The sequence below is a fragment of the Taudactylus pleione genome, unplaced genomic scaffold (genome assembly GCF_031769625.1).
Source record: "Taudactylus pleione unplaced genomic scaffold, aTauple2 ptg000025l, whole genome shotgun sequence".
Taxonomy (NCBI): domain Eukaryota; kingdom Metazoa; phylum Chordata; class Amphibia; order Anura; family Myobatrachidae; genus Taudactylus; species Taudactylus pleione.
Window position 1 is genome coordinate 576,428 of NW_028284427.1, and position 17,694 is coordinate 594,121.

Consider the following 17,694-nt stretch of genomic DNA (forward strand, 5'->3'; position numbering starts at 1 on the left):
AAGGTGACAGGGAGGGGTGGCATGGAGAGGGTGATAGGGAGATGTTACAAGGATAAGGGAGAGACAGTGGGTGACAGAGAGAGGTGACATGGAGGGATAGCAGAGAGAGGTGATATGTAGTCGGTGACGGGACGGGTGATAGGAGAAGCTGACATGCACTTGGTGACAGGGATAAGGGAGAGGCAGTGGGTGACAGAATAGAGGTGACAGGGAGAGGTGATAAGCAGTGGCTGATGGAAAAGGTGATAGGGAGAGGTGACAGGACCTGGGTGACAGGGAGAGGGTGACAGAGAGAAGTGACAGAGTAGCAGTGGGTGACAGATGAGGCTGACAGGTAGAGGTGACAAGCAATGGATGACAGGGACAAGGTGACAGGAAGTGGCAGTGGATGACGGATAGGAAGATGGTAACAGCGAGAGGCAGTGGATGGTGGTGTGGTGTCAGGCAATGGGTGACAGGGAGATGCAGTGAGTGACAGGCAGTGTGACAGGTAGAGGTGACAGTCAGTGTGTGACAGGGAGAGGTGACAGGAGGAGGGTGACAAATATATTACTATTTACTTACGTGATTCCATAACTGCAGCTCGTGGATGGCGGCTCCTTCTTTGGGTTTTAACACTGGGGACGGTCACGAGATCGTGACATCAGATCCTCAGTGTAGGTGGCAAGGACTGCCTCAGAGAGGTAGAGCTGGGCCAGTCAGGGAGTAGCAGGGAGGAAAAGTGAGGAGAGAGGATGAAAGGGCAGGATCTGGCTGAATCGCATCCACGACCACAGCTTATCACCATGATGTTAAAACTCTGACGGCTGGCGGCCCTCGAGGGGGTTTAATGAGTCAATGTGACTCATTATAATGCTGTCGGCTTCAGGTCCCTTTATTGTGGTGGGCCTTGGTGGTAGTTTCTGGAAAGATACTAGATAGAAAGATAAATAGCAGATAGACAGATACCTGATAAATAATGTAGCAGATAGATAGAGTAGAGTCAGATACCGTCAGACAAACACGGTCAGACAAAGTTGTCAGACATACGCACAGACACAGTTGTTAGACACACAGTTGTCAGACAGAAACACAGTCACAAATGTCAGCCAGACACACAGTCAGACACAGTAGACAGACAGAGGACATTATGTATATATAAAATAATAGAAATAAGCATTACAGTACATACAGGGCTGGATTAACAATGGGGCGGGTGGAGCTACAGCTCCAGGCCTCCCATTGAAACTAGGCCCACATACACTAGCTGCGGTGGAGACAGGAAAAAAAAATACTTTTTTTTTTTTTTTTCCTGTCACCACCAGCCCAGCTAACTCTTCCCCCGGCCGCCTGCAGCTAAGTTTATCCCTCTCCACAACCCTTTGCCCACCTCCTATCCCTTCCCCTCGGCCGGTGGATGGACCGGCCGGCCGTAGCCCCGCCCACCTCCGACCCGCTGAAGCTCCGCCCCCCAACTCATCCGAAGCTCCGCGCACTGACCCTCCTGCTTCCACCATCCTGTCGCCTAGCTCAGGAATCAGTAAGGAAGGCAGCCCAGCAGGTCCATATTAGCTTCCTATGTATATGTATATATATGTATGTGTATCTATATATATATATATATTATAATATTTGTGTGTGTGTGTATGTGTGTGTGTGTGTATATATATATATATATATATATATATATGTATATATATATTAGAATATTTGTGTGTGTGTGTATATATATACTGGGGCATATTTATAATGGGTACAGGGTGTGCGGTGCACACGGGCCCCCCCTTGACACCCTGCACCCATATTATACTTACCACTCAGGAGTCCCATGTCAGCGCCGATGTCAGCACTGTAAAAAATTACTGGAAAAAGGCCGCCGTGGCCATTTTCCCGTTGTTTTGCGCATGCTCAGAACAGGGGAAATGGCCGCCACAGCCATTTTCTTGGTGACCTGTGCATGCACTATAGACTCTGGACACACTCTAGTGCCCAAAGTCTTATCTGTGCGGCACTGCGCTCAATGGTCTCGATTCAATTAAATGCGAAGTGAATAGCACCGGGAATGAGCTCACGGCGCTATTCAATTCAGCGCGCTGTTAGGTCGGGGTATGGCCATTCTCGCACCTTAAACAGGGTGTTTAGTTGCGAGAATGGGCATTCTCCGACTAAACTTCCTGGCGCGATGCTGTTTTCCCGGCGCTAAGGGCAGAAAACAGCATCGAGGGATGCGAGAAGAGATGCTTAGTCGGACTTAGCAGCATGATGAATTGAATAGCTCCGGGAGAATTGAAATAGAATTGAGCCCAATTTGTATATATATAATATATAAAAATTGAGTGGTGTTTGGAGGGAAGGAGAGAGAGTGGCGGATTTCCAACAGTGGCCGCCCGCAAAACCTTCCATGGAACTAAACACACCCACATCACAGGCCACACCCATATGTTTACCACACCTACACCACATTGGACATGACCCCACATCACCAGTCACACTGCTGCGGCACTTGTCACACCCCCAACAGCGGCACACAATAGGCCCCTCATGAATTTCAGCTCAAGGCCCATGTGGATGTTAATCTGGCACAGAGTACATATGCCCATTTGTGGAGCGTGTCTTATGTGCATTTGCACTGTGCATGCTTAGAAAGGGGTGCATGCAAGTGTGGGCTATGCAGAGCACTAAGCAGTGTCTGATTTACTTCCAACTCTGCATCAGACCATATGTCTTTTTTGAGAAAGCAAAAACAAAAAGACAACATTTTAAAAACAAGGTGAAAGCACTGCAGGACTACATGCGACTATAGCCAAACAAGTCTGGTAATATTTTACCCATATTGTCTTGTTTATTTTTCTTAAAAACAAAACATTACATTTTTATTTATATTTTGCTATAATAATGTGGTGTTTTTTTTCAGTTCATGGAACGGCTGAAGTTACTTATCATCCCGTCTAAGCACCAGCCTGACCTAATATATCTACGCCATGTTCCATTACCGAAAGTCCACCTATTTACCCTAATTCAAATAATTTGTTTGATCATTTTATGGATATTGAAATCAACAGTGGCTGCAATTATTTTCCCTTTGATGGTAAATGTTCTCTATACACGTGTATGTTAATATGTATATATTATATATTAAGCTTGTATTATATTGTAATGCTTTTGTTACCTCAGCCTTTCTGCAACACCTAGACAGGTGCTTCACATGAATACTCTTGGGAGACCTCGCTCCATCTACCATCTAATTCTTACTTTGGCCACATATGTAGCGCTAGTCTCCCTTATACAGTAGTATACCTCCCCACACCGGCACTCTCCCACAAGACCACACTCTTTTTGTCTAATGGTCTGATTGGCTCTGTCTCTGCTCACTTCAAAAATGGGGGCACAAGCTTTAGAATATGAAATTAATGAAATGATAAATAGATGTCTCAACAAGAATATGGTCTTAGGCTATATCTTAACAAGGGCACATGTGGTTCCCACAAACTGTTTGCAGAATTGTCCTCACGCCTTAGGTTAACTAATTAGGTTTATTTAAAACTTCTACAAAAAGACAGCAATCACAGTAACCTCTTCAACATTTTCAATAAAGAATATGTTGAAACATCTGAGCAAGTTCTGGTACAGTATATGCTATCTACAGGATTTCTTTCTCTTACAGTTTTGTTTCAAGAAATCACAAATCGGCAATACACATCGCTGCTGCCCTATATAAACACCCCTGAATTCACCTACAGCCATCTCAGAAGGAACCCCAAACCTCTCTCATATATAGCAGCACACCAAAATTCAAAAAAAGAAGACTGCGCTAATGATTCAGTATTAGGGTCTCATTCAGACCCGCTCGCAAGCTCCTGAGCGCTCGCAAGCGGGTCGATGTTTGGCTGTGCGCATGTGCAGCGGCCGCACTGCGCGTGCGCAAGCCCCAGGGCGAGAGAGAAATTCTCTCACTACAAAAAGAGCGGCTGTCGATGTTGATCGACAGCTCGCCCCGTTTTGTAGGCGTGGCGGGGGGTGGTTTCACAAACGGAGGCGTTCCCAAGCGAACGCTTGCCGTTTGTGGGCGGCCCCACTGACATCACCAGTGATGTCAGTGGGAGAGCTCCCGGCTCTATCAGAGCCGAAAGCTCTCTGGGGCTTGCGGCAGACGAGAGCCTACCACAAGGGTCTCGTCGCAAGCCCCGATGGTCGCGTTGGTCTTGACCATCATCCTGGTCGCTCGTTAAGGCTGTGGGTGGTAACCCACAGTCTAGCGAGCGGCCAGGAGGCCGGATCATTTTTTAGATGCGGCCGCCCTCATTCAGAGCTAGCGCTCACCTTTTGCGAGTGGCTCTGAATGAGGTCCTTAGTGTTAAAAAATATATATATATATAATTCAAATACAAAAACACCAGCCCAGTCTAAAAATGTAAAATAAAATCGACATTAATCCATCCATACATAAACCATATACAAAAGCATCCAATTGCCATTATCCTATAAGCTTCGGTTAATAGGTAAAGAAATGATGAGTACAGGAAACTAGCAATTCCAACGTTATTTAACTAACCTAGACTTGATTCCAGCACTATCCATTTAGACAGTCTCATTTGGTAAATATAACCCAAGTTAAATTCCTGTGCTGTCTGGTTAGTATATTAATAAGCAGTCTTATTTGGCATATGTGGCCTAGATTCAGTTAATATATTAATATAAGCAGTCCTTATTTAGCAGATGTGACCTGGACCAGATTTCAGCATCTAATTGTTAGTATAGTAAGTGGTTAGAAACTTGTCTCAGCCTCGGCAGTTTTGGTTAGTGTTTGTATATTCTGTCAGCAGTATTCAAATAGAGTTAACACTAGCTGATGTTTATTGTTCCTGGCCAGGAATACAGAGTACCTTTATTCTTCAGGCTCCATAGGGATCTACTGGATACCATGGGGAAATGTGGTTGGAGTGATCTAGGCACCAAATAGTCAAGCTTTTAGTTACCAGGATACCTCGGTCCTCCCCCACATATATCCCGCCCCTGGCCCTAGGCAGGTAGATTTTTTGTTCGGTGCGGCAGGATCATTTGAACCTTCTAACAGGCGGGCTGCTTAATAGTCCCAAGCTTTTTATTTTATTTTATTGTATTTTTCTTCAGAGCAAGCAGCACTGGGCGTCCTTATGGATGCCGATGTTGCTGCTCCATCTACCTCTGCCGGCGCCGCAACACCAGTAACCGGACTGGTGATTTCAGCGGGCACCAGCAGAGCTCAGCTAGCGGCGATGCTCGGACCAAGGACTGCAGCTGGGAACACGGAGATGCAGGTAAGCTCTTACGGGAAACAGTGTGTGACAGTCCGTACCTCCGGCAATGGAGGCCCACTGGAGGTCGCTGTAGTGGGGCAACCGGTGTGTCCACTCCCCTACTAGACCACCGGGGCATATCTGTCTGGCACCGGGGAAGGTAGTAGCAGTTGCTACGGGATACCAGCACACCTGGGGGTTAATGCAGCATAGGGGAGGTAGGCTGTCCCCAGCAGCCCTCCCCCAGCCCAGGCGGCGATCCATCCAAGGTTTTCGGCATCTGGGATGCTCCTTCTACCCTACTTTGTATATGAGATGCCCAGCAACCACTTGTCAGTTCTCTGCTGAAGTTGCTGGTCTCGGGAGGTTTTGGGTCTAGTCTCCCTGTATACCTCTCCCCAAAGGCCAAGTTATACAGCGCTCAAATCCTACCAAACCTTGTGTTTTGAGTAGTTTATTTAGAGCCCATTGCAAGTATATTTTATGCATTGTATGTGACTTATGCTAGCTCTGCTGTGTTGATATACTGCCTTTATTTTGTGTAATGTCAGTTATAACTATTACTGCTATTTCTCCTCAACCCTTTGCTACAGGTGGGTGGGGGATTTTTTTTCTCTATTGTACTTCACATTTATTGATACTTGTGAAGGCTGTCACATTTGCACTCATTTATTATGTCTAAGGGTAAGGGTAAACAAGAGGCTGAGGTCCCTGTGCTGGTTTCATGTAGAACCTGTTTGGTGGGCTTGTCCCCTCTGGATTTTATACAGGATGGTTTGTGTGCTATTTGTTATAAAGAACCACCTAACCAGTCCAGTCTACCAGCACCTGTACAGGAGCCACCCTGGGTGTCCTCCTTGTTTCAGGTTATGACGCAGCTAGTGGACTGTTTGGCTGCTCCTATGCTGCCTCCCATAATGGGGTACCCACAGCAGTTTCAGCCTATGTTTGTCCCCCCAATACATCCTTCCTGGATGGATGTTTATGCCCACTCAAGTCAGAGTACAGCTCAGTCGTCTGCATTTCAACAAATGTTGCAGGCAAACAGATCGGTAGCCACTAAAGCGCCTAAGCGGACGGTATCATCTTGTCAAGTCCGCCCAGCATGTAGATTCTGAGAAGTTAGATGATGTGCTGGGTTCTTCTCCAGGATCTATCTCAGGAGAGGAAGACCATCCTTCTACACCACTTCCTTGGTGAAAGCGGTCAAATCAATCCTAAATATAGAGGATGACGAGCCATCTCCTAGACCTAAGGCTCCAGTGTTTAAACACCAGAAGGTGGTTAAAGCTGAGTTTCCTAAGTCTGAGCAGCTGACTGAACTCATGGGGGAAGCATACTCCTGATAAATGGTTCCATGTTACAAAAATATTAGCATCTTTGTACCCTCTCCCACCTGCCAAATGTACTAAGTGGGAAGTTCCTCCTTCTGTGGGATGCTCATGTGACACATTTAGTCAAAAGGCGTATCTTTTTCCTCCGATTTCCCTCCTCCCAAGGGTCCTCAGGAAATTCAAGCAGGAAGGTGGCACAGTAATAAGGTAGCTCCTGCTTGGCACAAGCGCCATTGGTTCACCGACCTACAGAGTCTATCCATAGAAACTCCTTTTCCTCTTCCTCTATGGCCGGATCTGTTAGCGCATGGTCCCTGCTTGCATCTGGACCTACCTCGTCTGTCTTTGATGGTGTGGCTCTTGAGTCTTCCATCTTAAGAGCCAAAGGTTTCACCAGCTCTGTGATTCAGATGATGCTTAGGGCACAAATGCCTTCCTCTGCCCGCATCTATTGCACAGTTTGGCACTCCTTTTGTCAATGGTGTTCCCACAGAGAGTATGACCCAAAGGTTTTTAGGGTTTCCTGGGTACTTGCTTGCTGGGTTAGCTCTCGGTCTGCGCCTGGCCACCCTGAGAGTACAGGTTTCTGCGCTGTCAGTTTGGTTCAAGTGAAGGATCGCTTCTCTGCCGGATGTTAGAACTTTTTTTCAGGGTGTTCTGAGTTCGGCCACCGTTTGTCCCTCCGATGGTACCGTGGGATTTGTCTTTGGTTCTCAAGGCTCTGCAGGCTCCCCCATTTGAACCTCTGGACACAGTAGACTTTAAGTGGTTGACAGCGAAGACAATTTTTCTCCTCGCTATCTCCTGCTTTCAGAGTCTCTGATTTGGCAGCGCTCTTGTCACTCCCCCTTTTTGTTTTTTCACCAGGATAGAGCTGCCCTCCATACACAAGCATGTTACCTTCCTAAGGTAGAATCCTGTTTTCATATTAATGAAGAGATTGAGGTTCCTGCTTCCCAGTCTTCACACATTTCTGCCGTAGAAGCCTCCTTGGATGTGGCTCGTGCTCTCCACATCTATGTGGATCATACCAACTCCTTTAGAAAATCAGATGCTCTTTTTGTGTTGTATGGCTTTCACAAACAAGGCTGGCCAGTTAACAAGAAGACTCTGGCTTGATGGATGCGCATGACTATCTCTCAGGCTTACATGCAAGCTGGTCTCCCTGTTTCAAACACAGTGACAGCACACTCTACTCGATCTGTGGGACCATCGTGGGCGTTTCTACATGGTGCCTCTGCTGTACAATTGTGCAAGGCGGCCCATGATCTTCTGACCACACCTTTCTCAGGTTTTACGCTTTTGACACCTATGCCTATCAGGATGCTTCCTTTGGGTGGTGGATTCCACTTTCTGCTCAGGAGCGTCCCCACCCTTAAGGGAACTGCTTTAGGACATCTCCATGGTATCCCCGTGGATCCCTATGGAGCCTGAAGAAGAAAATAAAAGTTATGGTAGACTTATATTAGTTAACTATTTTTCTTTGAGGCCCATAGGGTCCACAGGGCACCCACCCAGAGGCACCTGGCTTCAATGGGTAATCATTCCCTCTTCTTTGTGAGAGTGTTTCTGGTGTACATTGTCCTTCCTTCTCCTCTTTCCTGCTCCTGCCTTGGGCTTGTTTACAAAACTGCCCCCTCAACCTCATCCTTGCTGCACCCCCTGACTCCCCCCCCCCCCCCCCCTTTGCGGCACATATAATCGTTGTGGCACCCCTGAGTGCCATTATTAATGATGACTGCTGCTCTCACAAGTGGATAGTCACATAGATGTTCAGAATTACACTGTCACGCTCGGGCTAAGGTGATTCTCCTCCAGAAGGCGAGGGACCTGGATTATTGTCTTCCTCATCCACCAGTACTGGATGTTGGCGAGACCCAGGGCCGTTGAGAGCCTGGCTGGGCCCGTGTAATGTAGGGGGCATGGCCTAATCGTGGGAGGAGTGGCCACACCTCCTTAAAAAAATAAAGAAATAATCATACGCGGCGCTGCGCGCCTGGGAGGAGGGCACTGTAAGTCCCCCCCCCTCTCGGCACCCATGGCGAGACCTGACTAAAGGTGCGAAGTCTAACCTACTGGGAGGTATTCACCAGTGACCTTTCCAAGTGGGATTTTGGCTTAGGCTGCACCCAGTAGGGAGGTCACGGCCCTTTTGTCAGGTATCCGGCACAAGTGGGGAAAAATGGAAGAACACTGTCACAGGGCAAGCACAGGAGAAATATATTGGAAAATTGTACTGAAATGGTGTACAGGTGGTTTCAGTCGCAATGCTTGCACAGGAGATGGAATTTGGATAATGTACTGCGTACACCCTCAATAACTTCAGAGCTGTCACTGGAGAATGATATAGGAGATGGTACTTGAATAATGTACTTGGTACATGCACTGTGGCTTTAGACGCAGCACTGAAACAGAAGACTGGTATCAAAAGATGGTACTTGAATATTGCGCTGAGTATACACGCTGCGGAACTAGCACAGAAGATGACTCTTAATAGATTGTACTCAGAAGACATTCTGAGTACACAAACCGTGTAAACAAAAGGAATAAGTCTCTAGAAGGAACAGAGCTTGGAACCTGGAAATCTGCAACAGCAAGTTAACACTGGAGGTAACGACGGTGTACAGTCAACTTCCTGTTGTCCAGAGCCCAGGTATATACTCTAAGGTAGCTGTCCATTGGAGGACACTGTCAACTGACAGCATCCAATGCTACCATTGGGTAAAGGGCTAGACAGAAGAAAACAGACTGTCATGGATGCGTCCATGACTGCAACCGCAGAGCAAGCATGGAGCAAGCACATGACGGCAACCGCAGAGCAAGCATGGAGCAAGCACATGGATATCCTAGCGGACCCCAGGTATAATCCTCACCGCCGCACCTGGCATCTGACTGCTCTAGAGATCAGGGGAAGCCGGCGCTGAAGTGAGTAACGGCCGATCCTAAGCCGCAACCTGATATACTCCCACATTGCATGCAACTCAGAATGTGGCCCAATGTGTTCAAATCAAATCAGTTCATAGGTAACAAATGGTCTGCAATCATTTACGAAAACAGAAATGCTGAGTCTCCCCCTCCTCCCCACACACACACCCTCAAAGTCTATTGGTGGGTACATACTAGATATGTCGCCAGATCCGGCGGATCGGACCAACATATCGTCCACATTGGCTAGTGTGTACCCACTATGAAAGTCCCTGTGTGTTCCTGCTGGCTCATTCATTGCATCAACAGATTGAGCCTGCATGCAGCTCAATCTGTCATTTTGATGAACGACTCCATGTTTGCGGAGGCGGCTGGTGAACGACATATCTTGTGGTCGTTCAACAGATTGTACGGTAAAAAACTACCGCACGATATGTTGTCTGTCGCATCGTTTGTCAGTCAGGTACACACATCGGCTTATTAGTTCATTTTGCAGTTGGGCATAGAATTGTGAATCATTGGGGCTACTCTGTATAAAGCAAAAGTCCTGCAGCACTCGGGTTTTGGCTATTACTGTTAATGGTAGATTTTATGCATTATCTGATAGGCAAACACGATTCTTAGTAAATCCATTTGTTTAAGCGTGAAAAACAGTGTGAAAGACACACACGAGTCTCAGCAATAACAAGCATGTTTTTTCACACCCAAGTACATGAAAATGTACCCCAGGACTCTTCCCATTGGAGAGAGCATGCTAACTCCATCTGAGAGAGTGTCAGCTATCAGAGTAAGGCTCTGAAAATGTTTAGATTTTAGAGCTGGATAAATAGCACAATTGCAACATCAACATGTATTGTATGGGGATGGCAGTGAGCGCCGATTCTGCTATTAGCCCAGTAGATAATTGCAATATCTCATGGATTAAAGGCTTAAGAATATAGACGTTTGCCTTAATTTAGTGATAATTATACAGAAAGTGCCGCACATGATTACGTTTGATGCAAAGGCCCCTTACGTCTTGTAAATACAGCTTTAAACTATAGACCATTAAAAAAGAGCATCCCAAACATTGTGCAGAGTGAAAAATGTATAGATCAAGGCTTCAACATTCTCACTCAGACATCTGAACTCACAAACTGGCTGCTGTGCAATGGTGAATGCAGATGTGGCTCTGAGTCATAGTTCTGATTTTTCGTGGGCTACTGTTAGACCCAGTACAGATGATCAGCATATAAAAGTAGAAGAGCATTCCCACAATGGGGGCAATTAAATCAGCAGTGATAGTCATGAGGTGCTGAAGATATATGGCCGTATTCAATTTGAGGTGAAATGTCGGAATTGGCGATAATTTATCGCCGATGACGTCATTTTCGCCTATTTGGATTATCCCCGCCGGTGCGAAAAATCAATGATAAAAAAAATGGGGATATGTTTTCACCAGCTTTTTGCTGGCGAAAAAAAGTGCAGAATTGGGGTTTAGTGGTGCAGGCTTACAAAAAATAGCATGCATCCCTGGGAGTGTCATTTAAAAAAAAAACTGCATCAAAAAAAGTTTTTAAAAAAATTGTGACACCATAAAAAAATTGAGTTTAATTTTGGGGGTTAAAAAAAAAAAATAGGGGAACAAAGTGCCAAACTATCTAAATTAATTCAGGTCGGGTTCCCATGTATGCGGCAGGTGTTTTCTTCATTGCGGGGAGAAGCGGCAGGTGAATTTTTGCAGAATTTTAAAAATAACTTTAGGGACTTAAAAAAATGCTTACCCCCATTTTCATGTACCCCAAATTTGATGGGAATAGTTTTTTTTCCCCCAAAAAAAAATCTACGTGCTATTCTTCACCACTTCTTCATAGCTGCAAAAATGCACCTGCCGACGCTATTACAAATCCCGACTTTCTTCAGCACGCAAAAATGGGGGTACCCATAGTGATCCCCCATGTCTGGACATCTTTAGGGGGGTCCCAGGCATATTTCCTGAAAATTCCCATTTTTTTTCATAGATGGTGTGGAAAATCAGTTTAAAAAAACAGTGATAATTTTTCAATTACCTTTAGCAGGTGAAAAAAAGTGCAGATTTGGGGTTTAGGGGTGCAGGCTTAAAAAAAATAGCCAGCACCCTTTTGAATACCCCTTTAAAACGAAATGTGCAAAAAAAAGTTAAAAAAAAAAAATCGGGATACCCCCAAAAAATAACTTTTTGGGGGGGTGAAAAAAAAAAAAAACTAAAAACCACTTATATGCGGCAGGTGTTTTCTTCATTGTGCAGAGTAGCGGCAGGTGCATTTTCTGCTGAATTTTTAAAAAAATTAGTTTAGGGGCTTAAAAATATGCTAGTACCCATTTTCATGTACCCCAAATTTCATGGAACCACTTCTAAAAACGAAAAAAAAAAAGCTAAGTGCTCTTCTGCATCACTTCTGCAATGTCGGAAAAAACACCTGTCGCGGCTATTTAAAAATGCAGAACACATTCTGCAGGGCTAAACGGGGGTACCCAGACTGAACCCCAATGTCTGGACATCTTTAGGGGGGTCCCTAGAATATTTCCTGAAGATTCCAGGGTTTTTTTTCGACGATCCAAATTCGCCGGGTCCTGTTTTCGCTATTTTTAAATTGAATACGGGGATAAAGCGGGCATGCGCCCGATACTTTATCCCCAGAAAATCAGCAAAGTGGAGCGAAAAGTCCAGCACCGACTTTTCGCTTCCAAATTGAATACGGCTCATAGTCTGAACCCTGGCACCTTCCAGCCACCAACATTGCAACATTGTTTCCTATTACCCCATAGAGGTGCACAGGGAAATGTGCAATTCTGGCCTTCCATAATTATTGTGGACTGCCCCTCCCATGCCCCATATGTCTGTGTACAGTGCCTGCTTTCCTTTTCTAAATTTGCTTTCTAATTATCATGTTGTGGTAGGCATGGGATGCAAACTTTAAGTGTAAATAATAATCTAGATAAACAATAACTATCTGAATTGTTTTAAAGCCACTTCTCAGTAATGATTATTTTTACAAACATTTGGACAAATTGACCTGAAATATTATTATTTTGTAATAAACTGTAAAGGCTAGACTGAGTTTAATATTCTTCTGCCACAGCTGTTGGCACTGCATTTAATCTAAAGTTTATGTCTTATTTCACTCTGTTTTAGCTCTTGGCCCTTGTTGGTATACGGAAGGCAATGGAGTGCATTTTCTCTTTTCATGATCTAAGATGGCTGGATGATATTTTACAGAAAGCAGTCAGTGAGGAAGAGCCAAAGACAGAGGAGTTAGATTCTAGCGACAGTGAAGATGTAAGACAAGATATTATTCAATTTATTTATTTTTTTTAAATATTTTTTATTAGTTTTTCATGAAGTAAATAATACATTTAGCAATATAATGTATTAGAGTTGTAAAGTTGTACAATGCCATAAGACAATATGATGTCACACTATACAGCATATACAGGGAATACATATAGAGATTATGGTGATAAAACAAATATAGTAGTAGATCTGTTAATGTGATCTAGTGAAGGACATTGTACCAAAATAATAAACAGCATAGCATCAATACAAATATTGGCGAATAAGAGTAAATATAAAGAAACAGAAGAAGAAATAATATATATTTTTTTTTAAAGGGGGTGATGTTAAACATGAAGGGGGTAAGACACAAGGGAAGAAGGGATGGAAGGGCACAACACTTTTGTTATAGCTAATATAGAAAGAATTCAGTAATACATGAATCTCAATAATAAGGTATTATAGATGACCCTAAATTTAACAGATAAAGTTACACTAATCCAAATTATTCAAGGTAAAACAGTGATGAGCGGCAATGCCTGCCTGATATAAATGGTCAATCTGAAGTATTTGAAAGACGTTTAAGTAGAACCCACTCGGTGGACTCAAAAACCTTAGCGATATAATTTTGAGTATTTGTATCTAGTTTATTTATATAACTTTCCCATTTTTTGTAAAATTTCTCTGCCCCTTTATTAACATCCGGGAAAGTAGAGTGTCTGTCAAAATAGAGGAGCTGTAACAATTTCTGTTTTACTTCCGTAACAGTAGGAGCTGTTCTAACTGTCCAATGGATAAGTATAATCTTTTTCCCTATAGTCATTAGACTGGTCAAAAGTGGCAGGATACTTGTTTTGATGGAGCCCAGGTCCCAATTTTGGAATGCGGAAAACAAACAAGCCTGTGGTTCAGGTCGTACTTTTAGTGAAAAGATTGCATTAACATAATCTATAAATTTATTCCAGAATTGTTTAATTTTACGACACTCCCACATACAATGAATAAAATTAGCTGAATGGAATCCACACTTCAAACATGTACCCGTCTCAGTTGAAGACATATGTCATCTTTGGGCAGGGGTTATGTAGGCCCTATGGATTGTATGTATGTGCACTTTTTGCAAGTACGCTGACCTTAAGCGATGTAGAGTTATTTCAGAGTGAGAAGTTAAGTCTGTCAGGTCTTTTATCTCCGGTATATCGACCCGCCAGTTTGCAACTAGAACTGTCTATTGTGAGGAGGGAATTTTGGGTAAAAGATGAGTGTACAAATATTTAGTTCTAAATGAATTCGTTTTTAAGAGGCTTAGAAGAGAATCTAAGCAATCAGGTTTTGGGTTGGGGGAGTCAAGATGAGAAACAGAAGATAGATATCGCCTTACTTGTAGATAAATGTGGAAATGGTGGTCTAGGGAGGTTACATTTTTGTTGGAGATCTAAAAATGAATATAGAGAAAAACTTTAAAAGAGCAAGTTAGACCTTTATTCCTACACTCTAGAAAATGTATATTTGCTAAAGACGGCGGAAAAGATGGATTACCCCATAATGGTATAAATTTGGAGAATAAGTGATTTCTATTAAGCTTCTTATTGATGGCCAACCAAGCAAAGTAAGTATCTTTAAACATAATATGGGATAGGATAGAGATTGGAACATCTGAGATTTTAGTATGTAAGAGGGAACTTGTAGAATAGGGTTCAAATAAGGCTAAATGTAGGAGTTTATCTCTATAGGTACCTTTCTCCAATATCCAGTCACTGATATATCTAAAGAAGACTGAGAGAGAATAAGAAGTGAGGTCCGGGGCCCCTAACCCACCATCACCACGTGTAGCCTTCAGTTTTTGCATGGCTATTCTTGGTCTCTTATTCTGACATACAAATCTAGACATAATTTTTTCAAGATTTGTTACATCAACTTTAGTCAATGCGATGGGCAACATTTGAAAAAAATAAAAGATCTTTGGAAAGATGATACTTTTTATAACCGCCATCCTACCTAGAGGGGTAGGGATTTCCAATTATCGAGCAATAACATGACTTTAGAAATAACTGGAGAGAAATTTGCTTTGTAAAGAGTAGAGAGATCTTCTGTAACATTCACATCTAGATATTTTATTTGGGTGGTGGTTACTTGAAATGAGAATATGTCCGAGTCCTCGGGAGGGCAAGAAAAATTCCCACTAATATTTAAGATCTCAGATTTGGCTATATTAATCTTGTAACCTGACACAAGACCAAATGATTTTACGATATCCATTACTACTGGGAGTATATAAAGAGGGTCAGAGAGGAATAGCAACATATCGTCAGTGAAAAGAGCAATTCTAAGATCAACCTTTCCCACTGTAATTCCTTTTATTAGAAGTGATGAATGAATGGCTATAGCCAGGGGCTCAATTGCTATGGTAAAGAGAAGTGGGGAGAGAGGACAGCCCTGTCTGCAAATCGGAAATGAGGATGAGAGAAATCCATTACAAGAAAGTTGAGAGTGTGAAGAGGAATAAAGTGTGCAAAGAGTATCTATGAAGGAATCTGGGAAGCCAAATTGTTGTAGAGTATAATAGAGATGAGACCATGAAACGAGGTCGAAAGCCTATTCTGCATCTAGTGAGGCTATAATGCATAGGGAGGGATCATCTGTAGAGCGTACATGATAGATGGCTGATATAACGCTTCTAACATTGACCACAGAATGTCTTCCCCAAATGAATCTTGTTTGATGAGGATGATATTAGGGAGAATGAGTTTTAATATTTTCGTTAGGAGTTTATAATCAACGGTTAGGAGAGATATTGGTCTATACGAAGTTGGAAGGGTGGGATCTTTACCTGGTTTGAGCAGTGTTTTAATAACTGCAGAATTAAAATATAATGAAAGGGATTTTTAGGTAATAATATGGTTAAAGAAAGATACTAAAGAATCTCCAATGCTAGGAGCTAGGAATTTATAAAATTCACTAGAGAGGCCATCTGGGCCTGGGGCTTTGCCTAATTTTAAATGTTGAATAGCATTATTGACTTCCAGTGTAATTGGATCAGAAATAAGAGATTTCACCTTCGGTGAAATCTGTGGCAAGGAAAGACCTGACGAAAAATGAGGATGCGAGGTGTCTGCAGAAGTTGAGGAAGCGTATAGAGTTTTATAAAGTTTTGCATTACTTCTGTGATCTGGTCATTGGAATTGGTGAGAGAGCCATCTTTTTTCCTTAGAGGTTGAACAATCATTGGGGGTCGTGACCCAACTAATAAATTAGAAAGTAATTTCCCTGTTTTATTTCCAAATTTGTGAAATTTGTAATTAGTTATGAATAAATATTTATAACCCGAATTTGCAAGAAATTCATCAAAATGGGTTTTAGCCTCTTTATATGATTCTTTAGATGAGGAATTAGGGGAAGTTTGATAGTAAATGGTAGCATATTGTTTTTCACTGTCGACACATAGGAGATTATGTCACCACAAATAACTGAATTGGCAGATTGCCAAAATAAAGAGGGATCAGACTCTGTGTATATCGTATTGTTAAGTCTATATTGTTAAGCCATCCCAGGCTGCTATTAATTTATTACGGAATTTGATGGATTGTGAAATCTCCAAGATCTAATTGGGCATTTTTCAGTGAGTAGGTGTAATTTAACCCAGACCAGGGCATGGTCTGAGAGAGAGATTGGTTCTATGTGCAAATCAAGAACTTTAGTGAATAAGTGACTTGATAGAAGGGTGTAGTCAATTCTAGATAGGGTATTATATGCTGCTGAGAGACATGTGAAGTCTTTCTCTGTTGGGTTTAGAGCTCTCCATATATGAACAAGTAATAGGCGTTTGGAAAAAAGAGGAGCACCTAATTTTGGTAAAGAAAGCGAGCCTTTGGGGCGTTGAGAGCGATCTAAATAAGCTGAAGATATTAAGTTAAAATCTCTGCATGCTATTAGTGATGCTGGGTCATGGGGAAGTAATTTTGCCAGCAAGGATCTAAAATATACTTTCTGATAAACATTGAGGGCGTAGATATTGCACAAAGTGAGCTTAAGGCCATTGATAATTGCCTCGACAATCACATAGCGTCCATTAGGATCCGATTCCACCAAGAGGACATCCACCTGTAGTTGACGTCTGGCTAATATGACCACTCAGAAAAAAGGGAAGATTTGCCTAAAGTGGCGCTAATTAATAACAATAAAAGTTGGGGATAAACACCAGTGTAGAAAATTCCAAATGTGAGTTCCACCACATCTTCCAAAAATCATATAAACTCTTACTCTTGAAAGTAAGTATCCTCTGTATGGTATCGTTCATTGGTGTAATGTTCTTTTCATAAGTGGTTTACCCAAAAATAGAAAAACACAGGTAATAGTGCAGACTTTTTTTACAAAAGTGTTTTAACTTTGCTTTTTCAATGCACTCACATTTTCCATAGTGAATAAAGGCATATAACCATTTGGTGGTTGGTAAAAGCTCTTGGACCTCCTTTCTGTATTTCTCGGATGTCCGATTTGACGCAAAATGACAATGGAACAAATGATAGTGCAGACGTTTTTACACAACAAAGGAACACTTGGTTTAATATTCACTCACATATTCCACATAAACACAGCATGTAACCGTTTAAGATGGTAAGTCCTGGAGCGATCTCACCGTCCCGTTTGGAATGTAGATGGCAACATCGGGTGGTAAAGTCTGAGTCCTGGACACTCATACATTCCTCCCCCTATACACTCCTCAAGGGTTGGTTGTTTCAGAGTCCTTACAACAATCGCAATCACCAGCTCAACGCGTTTCAGATTCAATCCTTCGTCAGGAGCCTGGTGATTGCTGCTAGCGATGTCCTTAAATACCCTACTCACTAATACAATTGGTGATTCTAATCTCCTTCACCTGCTCACTTGG

The 17,694-nt window shown here is 43.0% G+C and overlaps 1 protein-coding gene across 1 annotated transcript in view; it reads left to right on the plus strand.

Moving 5' to 3' along the window:
• Positions 1–17,694, plus strand: part of LOC148539613 (electrogenic sodium bicarbonate cotransporter 1-like) — a 325,398-nt gene that overhangs the window by 280,278 nt on the left and 27,426 nt on the right. Inside the window, exons 19-20 of the mRNA XM_088451237.1 lie at positions 2,894–3,067; positions 12,669–12,812. Coding sequence (XP_088307363.1) covers positions 2,894–3,067; positions 12,669–12,812 — 318 coding nt within the window. The remainder of the gene's footprint in view (positions 1–2,893; positions 3,068–12,668; positions 12,813–17,694) is intronic.